General features: G+C 40.9%; 1 protein-coding gene across 3 annotated transcripts in view; it reads right to left on the minus strand.

Annotated features, from left to right (window-relative positions):
• Positions 1-3959: 3959 nt before the first annotated feature.
• The window catches only part of epha7 (eph receptor A7), a 59871-nt gene continuing 54574 nt past the window's right edge, over positions 3960-9256 (minus strand). For 2 of the 3 annotated variants that reach the window (XM_077711472.1, XM_077711469.1), the window contains exons 15-16: positions 5345-5538; positions 3960-4750 (exon numbers count right to left, since the gene is read on the minus strand). In XM_077711472.1, the coding sequence (XP_077567598.1) occupies positions 4633-4750; positions 5345-5538 (312 nt within the window). In that variant the 3' untranslated portion in view covers positions 3960-4632. Of the gene's footprint in view, positions 4751-5344; positions 5573-9256 lie in introns of those variants that run through there. The other variant, XM_077711471.1, reaches the window with a different exon arrangement.

Below are 9256 nucleotides of genomic sequence, written 5' to 3' on the forward strand. Positions count from 1 at the left end.
TTTTTCTTAACAAAAAACCCTGGATGACCAAGGAGACACAGGCACTCATCAAATGCGATAACACCGCCTTCAGATCGGGGGACAAGATATAATATAGAGCTGTCAGAGCAGAGCTGAAAAGAGGCATTAAAAAGGCCAAGGCATATAGTAAAAAAAATTAGGCGCACTTCACAGAAAAGAACCTAAAGAAAATGTGGCAGGGAATACGACATATTACCAACTACAATACAATACAATAATATGTCTGTTAACGCAGAAGCCTCACTAGCGGAGGAACTGAACCATTTCTTTGCCCGCTTTGAGACTGACAAATCAGACCCAGTCTCAACATCCCCACCACCACGCTGCAACAATACACTGGAGTTCCAGGAACAGGAAGTGAGACTGGAAATGCGATCTTTGAACACCAGGAAGGCTGCTGGTCCAGACGGAATACCTGGGAAGGTGCTCAAAGCCTGTGCTGAAAATCTGGCTGGAGTCTTCACACAAAAATTCAATTGTTCCCTTCAACAATCCATCATCCCACCCTGCCTGAAATCTGCCACCATTATCCCTGTCCCCCAAAAAGCCAACCATTGACTACATGAATGAGTATAGCCCTGTTGCACTCATGCCTGTGATCATGAAGTGCTTTGAAAAGTTGGTAGACCGCCATATCAGGAACACAATTCCTCCCTCAGTTGATCCTCACCAGTTTGCTTATAGAGCAAACAGGTCATCTGAGGATGCTATCGCCATTGCTCTACATACAGCACTGAGCCACCTGGAACACCATGGGAATTACGTGAGGATGCTTTTCATTGACTATAGCTCGGCCTTGAACACCATAAAACTGGATATTCTGACTGACAAACTCACCAATCTTGGACTATCCTCTTCCATCTGCTGCTGGATAAAGAAATTCTTGACCAACCGACCACAAACTGTTGGACTTCGTCCCCACCTCTCTTCCTTCATTACACTGAGCACTGGCTCCCCTCAAGTTTGTGTAGAGTCCTCTTCTGTACTCCCTGTACACCAACCCACCAGTCAAACTCCATCATCAAATTTGTCGATGACACCACTGTGGTCGGATTCATCTCAGGTGGGGATGAGTCGGCCTACGGAGATGAGGTCAACAAACTGTCTTTGTGGTGTTTGGTGAACAATCTCACACTAAACACCACGAAAACAAAATAAATAATCCTGGACTTTCGCAAACACAGCACAGATCTGGCACAACTCCTCATAAATAGAGTATGTGTAGACAGGGTCCAGTCCTTTACATTCCTGGGGGTTCACATCACAGACAAGCTCTCCTGGTCTAAAAACACCACAGCAGTGGTGAAGGAGGCCCAGAAACGACTCCATTTCCTCAGGGTACTTCGGAGGAACCACTTGGACACCAAGCTTCTGGTAACCTTTGATAGAGCCACTGTGGAGAGCATCCTGGCATACTGCATTACAGTGTGGTATGCTGGAAGCACGGTAGCAGACAAAAAGGCCATGGAGAGAGTGATTAACACTGCCCAGAAGATCGTCGGCTGCTCTCTGTCGTCACTGCCAGCCCTCGTTATCTCAGCAGAGTCGGAAACATTGTTGGGGACCCATACAACCCTGGTCACGGCCTGTTCCAATTGCTACCTTCTGGCAGACGCTACAGGTCTCACAAAATACGGACAAATAGGCTTAAGGACAGTTTTTTCCAACAGCCACCAGGGCTCTGAACTTGCGGTAGCACGGCACACAATCCCTTCTATGGAATAACTTCGGAGTGCGGTAACATGAAGGACATTGGGCGGGGATCTGCCTCCTGCTGGCTGACTGAAGGTAAGTGAGAAGACAGTGAGAGGTAAGTGATCCATTTTATTCTTTGTTGGTATTGGTGAGGCAAACTTTTCAGTCGTCTGGATTTGGTTGCGCTCGGGGGTGATGCGATCTATCGGGCCTTTTTCTGGGAGGGCGCACTTCCGTCATACGCAGCTGGGTATGATGACAATTAGGAATTTCGCAAGTCAATGGCGATGACAGCCTATGTTTGATTTTTTTTGTCACAGGAAGAATATTCAGGAAATGTTTGATTAAGCAGCACCACCATATTTGAACTTTTTTAAGACATGCATTTGTCAATGTAAAAATAAAAGATATTTCCCCATCAATTTCTTTGCACTGTGGAATCATTTCTTGCAGCCATGAGAACAAATGAAGACAAAGTAGTAGTTTTTAATTGATGACTCTTTGGAGTTCGAGATGTTAAATATATACCTGTTAAATATATTTTATTTTAAATAATTTCCCATTATTTTAGGAAATATATATTCAAAATGATTTGCTGAGAACCTTAATTCAAAGATTAATCTCAACATTTTCTATGCTGGTGTAAATTTTCTGGAGTAGGATTACAATTTCCTGTTATAACTACCTTTCTTCTGTCATTATAGTACTTACTGTTATAACTGCTTTTTTTTCTTCTGTCACGTACTGTTCTGCATGTGTTTGTCCCTGAATAAATGCCCTTGTTATTCAAAATGAATGTTGTTGTCTGTAACGGGCCGTAAATGGCCCGCGGGCCGAGGTTGAAAAACATGCACACACACACGACCGGGGGAGGGGCGAGCGCGTCGGTGCAATGTCCTTCGGCTAACTAGTCGTTCGGCTAACTCTACGTTCGGCCATATGCCCCCTCGGCGAGTTGGCCCTCACCCAGACGTCAGTCGGCTAAACGTCCTTAGGCAACTCGACCGGCCACGCCTCCAGCCTGCCAATTGATCCTCAAACACCTCTTTAGTTTCCTGCAGTATTCTGTTATCCCTTTTGAGATCCTCCACTTTGGCCTTGTAAAACTCCATCTTGTGCATTTGCTCCCTTTTGCATGCCACCTCACTCCAGCTCGTTCAGCTTTGATTGTGCGCTCTCTCAGCGCATCCAGTTCCTCGCGGTAGGCATGGGCTGCACGGGCTTCTACAAGCAGCTTCAAATTCTCCTGCTTCTTTATTTCTTCTTCCATAGTTTCCTGCTCGTGTCTGTTGTCCAGCAGTTGGTCATTCCTCTCTTCTAGCTCTTGTCTAAGTCGTCTGATCTTTCGAGCTCCCACCTGCTGCTGTTGCATACTGGGAGGATTGACGATGAACAGTGGACTGGGTGTGCCACAAAGCACACGCACCACACCTTCCCTTTCCTGAGTTAGTTCTGCTATAGTCTCTTCTTTTGGTATGGAGTTGATTGACACAGCAGTGGTCTCGTTTGCATCCGACACTGAACAACACATCTGTAAGGAAAGCAGAGTCAAAGGGGACATTTCCTCGTTCATGGTTCTCCCGTAGGGTCAACCACTTGCTGTTCAAAAGGGGATTCTCTTAGTGGTCTGACTCTTCGGATTTTACACCCAGCTTGGAAATGTTCTCCACTCCCACACCGATAAGTGTGTGCACTGCACATCTTGCCCTGCCTGCTGACAAGCAAAACCCTCCTAAGCAAGGCGGTTAGTGTTCCAGTGGGGTGCTGGGGGCTTGCTGTAGTCCTTTTGTTTTGCACAAGGTGGCTGAGGCTCCCTAACTGGTCTTCTAACTGAGAGTGGGAGGTAGGACTGAGGCTGAAACATAGCCTGCTGTAGTGTCTCTTTGATCTGGGCTATTTCTGCACTGAGATCTTTAAGAGAAACAACACTCATCTTAAGTTCAGTCAACTCCGATAGTGCCTCAGGGGACACTTTTGGTTATTCTTCTTTTTCCATTTTTTTCCAACAACAAGAAAACGCAACCATTACCTTTCTTCAGAAACTCAAAGTCGATCACTTAGCGTCTTAACTAAGAAAACACCCCAACCTAGTTCCTTATTTTGTTTGTGGAAAAATCTCTACATAAACGTTTTGTGTGCAGTGTGCCTGTCCCTTTTAAGTCACATCAACATTGCAAACGTTTCAGGGCAAAAAAGCGCATTTCAATAAGTATGCTTTGAAGTTTAATTTCTTAATAGACATTCATTTATTGCACACAAACATCTGTTGTTTCCACTGTGTTCTTGCAGTGCATGATAAGGTAATACAGCCTTACAAAAAAAAACCTTTGGTTGACAAGCATTCAAACTGAGCCAGACACAGCAATCTATGCCTCAATTGTCATCATAAGTAAAACACACCCCTCAATCCTAGACTTAAATATCTAAAAAAAAGTGCCCAACATTTTAAGACAAATGAGGTTTTGGAATTGGTGCAATGGTGTCATACTTTCAATTCATACTTTTGTGATGCTTTGTACAATAATGATAATTCGATCAAGAGTCAAAGATGTTCCCCCAAGAAAACACCAGTTTTGTGAAATTTAATGATTACAAAAGTGTTTTAATACTAAACAATTTGCAATCAGATGTACACAATAACTAAATAAAAAACACAACTTAGGAAGGTTTACACTTGTTTTTACACTGTCTAAATCTAAAAATAATGACAAAAAATGTTATGAAGAATGGCACGTAAAAAACAATTTGAAAAAAAGACTCAATGTATACATTTAGTTTTCCCTTTTTTTTTTTAAAGAAAAAACAGTACGGGAAGGTTCATGTGACTAATTCATTAAGTTAACACATTATTTTCAATGCATTTGTGCGTGGGTTAAACAAATAAGCTATTTTTTTTTGCCCTTTTTCTTTTTACCCTCAAGAGACCTGGATTCCTATTTTGTGAAGATTCGACATGTGGGATCTCATTGTCTGAACGCTGCTTGTTATACTTTTCTGATGGTCCTCCAGTGTAATACCCAACCTCATGACATCCCTGGAAGACAGAATAAAATCAGTGAGACTATAAGTCGGGAACCTTTTTAACTAAATATGCCAACATTTTCTACATATTTTAAAATTACCCCTTTTTGGATAATGGTTGTTTATCTTCCGGAGAAAGTACCCATATATTATGTAAATTCAGTGGATAAGGCTTATCCACTGAATTTACATAATATATGGGTACTTTCTCCCGATGATAACCAACCATTCTATTCAATTATGTTAGTGAAGTCTTCCTCGACATAACATTACGCTGATTCTTGGTCTGCCGTGGAGGCTTTCCCATACTAAAATTAATTGGTTCCTGTCAGAACCCTGTCACGACGAACAGCGGTCAAAAGTACATAAGAGAATCTGGAAACATTGATGGAGGCGAGAGAGAGAGAGAGAGTAGCGAGAATGTAAAGTAAGAATCAATGTATCCGCGACAATTTCAAAATAAAATATCGGATATAGGAAATGTAATCTTAACTTGGCTCTTGTTTTTGTATCTTGAGGCACTCATTTGCATATAAAAAGCTTTTGTAACCTAAAGATTTTCTACCTAGACGCAGTTGTAAGTAGAGTTGGAACTATACTTCCTTACCTTGCACATATTTTGGGCAAGGGTTTTAGTGTACTGGGATTCCGAATCATTTTGTCAAGATTCCTGATGAGCTGATCAAACTTGGGACGTTCTCTTCTGTCTTTTTTCCAACAAGCCAACATAAGCTGATGTAGACCAGGAGGACAGTCCTTAGGAGCTGGAAGGCGGAAGGTCTCCTCTAGTGCTTTCATGACCTGGACAGTGAGAAGAAACTTGTGCCATTGGTTGCTGATACGCAACAATTAAGACACAATTTTAGCCACAGTCAAATTGTAATTTGTAATGCTGTAAAAATCAGAAGAAATCAGACAACGTAAAAGCAACGAATAGAGCATTAAAATGTACTTGAAAAAAGCTCTAAATCAGTGGTGTCCGACCTTTTATGTCTAAAGACCTACTTTTCAATTAGCCAACCTACCGCAATCTACCTGCCCAATGTCTACACCAGGGGTTGGGAACCTTTTTAAAAGAGAGAGCCATAAACAATTCCTATTTTCAAATATTATTCCTTGAGAGCCATACTCACAATTTAAAAGTCAAGATGAATGAAAATGCACATTTTTTTTAGTCATTTTTTTACTTTTAAAGTACAAAAAGTCTTGATCACATTGTTACGCTTTTGCTAATCAATGAATACCAATGAGATCCATGAGTATCAATGGGAGAATGGATGCAGAAGAATTTAAAAGTAAAAATGTATGAAAATGTGCGATTTTTTTGGTAATTTTAATACTTTTATAGTACAAAAAGTATATTCATCCTTTTGATCACATGGTTACGCTGTTGCTAATCAATGAATATCAATGAGATCAATGAGAGAATGGATGCAGAAGAATTTAAAAATCAAAATATATGAAAATGTGAGCATTTTTTTGTCATTTTACTACTCATTTGCATCCAACACTGAACAACACATCTGTAAGGAAGGCAGAGTCAAAGGGGACATTTCCTCGTTCATGGTTGAAACTCGTCCCTTAAGGTCAACCACTTGCTGTTCAAAAGGGGATTCTCTTAGTGGTTTACTACTTTTAAAGTATAAAAAGTCTCCGAATTATTTTGATCATACTGTTACGCTGTTGCTAATCAATTAATATCAATGAGTTCAATGAGTATCAATGAGAGAATGGATGCAGAAGAAAAAAAATCAATGCCACAGTGCCAACACGATGTTCCTATTGGTGCGTTTGGATCTCAGCTGTCTCGGTTTCCATATTTTAGCTTAGAGCCATAAGCACCCATCAAAAGAGACACGTGGCTCTCGAGCCACAGGTTCCCTACCCCTGGTCTACACTGTGAATCCCCACAGATCAATTTTAGCCTGCAGTAGAAACTACCCAGAGAACATGTTTTCTTGTTGTCAGACAGCCATTAGACACCACATCACAACACAGCCCTCTCTCAGACACGCACACACACCAATTCAGGGTGTCCCCCGCCTCTGGCCTGGAGATAGCTGGGATTGGCTCTAGCACCCCCCACAACCCTAATGAGGGTGAAGCGGTTCAGAAAATATAATAATAGATGAGATGAGAATTGTAGTGTGCGGGCACTCGGAGGTCCCTAATTACAATATGGGACCCTTGACGGTGATCGCTATATTTTTACTGAAGATTGGCATTGTTGGAGTCTTTAATAATAATTGATGATGCAGAATTGAGTGGGACATAAAAAATATCAATGAAATTAAATATTTTGATTTTAACGAAAATTAAGTATTATTGATTGATGACTTTTGTCATTCAAGTTGAAAAGCTAGGAGTATATTAAGATAATTTTGAAAAGTGAATGAATGCCATTGTTATCTGTAACTTATTATTCTAAATGAATGTTGTTATCTGTAGCTTGTTATTATAAATGAATTTGTTAATCTGTAACTTGTTATTCTAAATGAATTTGTTATCTGTAACTTGTTATTCTAAATGAATGTTGTTATCTATAGCTTGTTATTATAAATGAATTTGTTATTTGTAACTTGTCATTCTAAATGAATGTTGTTATCTGTACCTTGTTATTCTAAATCAGTGGTTTTCAAAGTGGGCGGTACCGCCCCCCGGGGGGTGGTGTGAACTTTCAGGGGGGCGCTGACGAATAAACAGGCGAATGGGGGGGGCGTTGAAATAGTGAAGGGGGCGATGGAGCAATTACAGTAAAATGTGACGTTGGTGTTTGTAGAAAGACCGGAAAAATTGATTGTCTGTAATAAAAAGTCGACAAAAAACAGGCTTTATTGAAACAAGAAACGTTGTCTGCTCGAGCGCTCACGAGCAGCGCGCATATACCGTATATCACTAATTGTCGCGAGTTTATCGTCGATGCAGGCGACTGGGGAAACCACCACCATCCAGTCAGCCGCAGAGGAGCACACAATAGCGCGCCGGCAACGCTTAACCACAGACGTATGCGCACAGCGACCGGCTTAATGCATCAGCTATCAATTTTTATGATTCGAGGTGAACTGCGCATTGGTCTATTAAAAGAAACGAAATTAGCGAATAATATCTGAGGCGCCTGTCTTCTATTTATTTAAGCTTCGTTCGTTGGAAAGGGGTAAAGAGGGGGGCGTTGGCATTTTGGCCCGGCGGTGAAGGGGGCGGTGGCCAAAAAAGTTTGAAAATCACTGTTCTAAATGAATGTTGTTATCTGTAACTTGTTATTCTAAATGAATGTTATCTATAACTTGTTATTCTAAATGAATGTTGTTATCTGTAACTTGTTATTCTAAATGAATGTTATCTGTAACTTGTCATTCTAAATGAATATTGTTATCTGTAACTTGTTATCCTAAATGAATGTTGTTATCTGTAACTTGTTGTTCTAAATGAATGTTGTTATCTGTAACTTGTTATTCTAAATGAATGTTATTATCTGTAACTTGTTATTCTAAATGAATGTTGTTATCTGTAACTTGTTATTCTAAATGAATGTTATCTGTAACCTGTTATTCTAAATGAATGTTGTTATCTGTAACTTGTTATTATAAATTAATTTTATTATCTGTAACTTGTTTTTCTAAATGAATGTTGTTATATGTAACTTGTTATTCTAAATTAATGTTGTTATCTGTAACGGGGCATGTGTGAAGTATGAATGTATTTTATGCTTATTATTATTATGTCTTTTGGTTTATATAGTGTAGTCACTGGAATAGAATTTTGCACGACCTAGTGGTAACTCCCGTCACGACCTCTTTACTTTCCCGCCTTAAGTTTGTCTCTGTCACATGATCCTGTGCTAATAAAACCAGGTTGTTTGTAGGGAGTTGTCAGGAATTCCAAACGGTCATTCAGGAAGATAGACCATCTTTCTGCTCTGGCTATTCTGGCTTTCCTCCTTCATATGAAGTGGTTTAAATTCTCATCACGACTGGCTGTGTGTTTCCTCTGCTCCGATATTATTGAATGTATATGATCTTAAACCTGACAGCATGTATGGCCCGCGGGCCGAGGTTGAAAAAAAAATGTACATACACATGACCGGGGGCGGGGCGAGCGCGACGGCACAACGTCCTTCGGCTGGCTAGTCGCTCGGCTGGCTAGTCGCTCGGCTAATTAGTTGTTCGGCTAATTCTACGTTCGGCCAGATGCCCCCTTGGCGAGTTGTTCGGCTAATTCTACGTTCGGCCAGATGCCCCCTCGGCGAGTTGGCCCTCGGCCAGACGTCAGTCGGCTAAATGGCTTTTCGGCAAGTAGACCGTGTGCTGACAATGATAATAGAACTAATTGGTGTTTAAATACAAACTCAGGAAGTTATCAACAGATTGATTCCAGCTGCTCCGCCTCTACGGCAGGCCAGGAGGGACAAAACGGGGCGCTCCTGACATACTAGTATATTGAATTTAAAATGATGTCGTCTTTCTTTCTCCTTCAGGTTTTCAACATAATCACTTCCTATCAGCCTAAACCACAATAAACT

Source organism: Stigmatopora nigra, unplaced genomic scaffold (assembly GCF_051989575.1).
Source record: "Stigmatopora nigra isolate UIUO_SnigA unplaced genomic scaffold, RoL_Snig_1.1 HiC_scaffold_26, whole genome shotgun sequence".
Taxonomy (NCBI): domain Eukaryota; kingdom Metazoa; phylum Chordata; class Actinopteri; order Syngnathiformes; family Syngnathidae; genus Stigmatopora; species Stigmatopora nigra.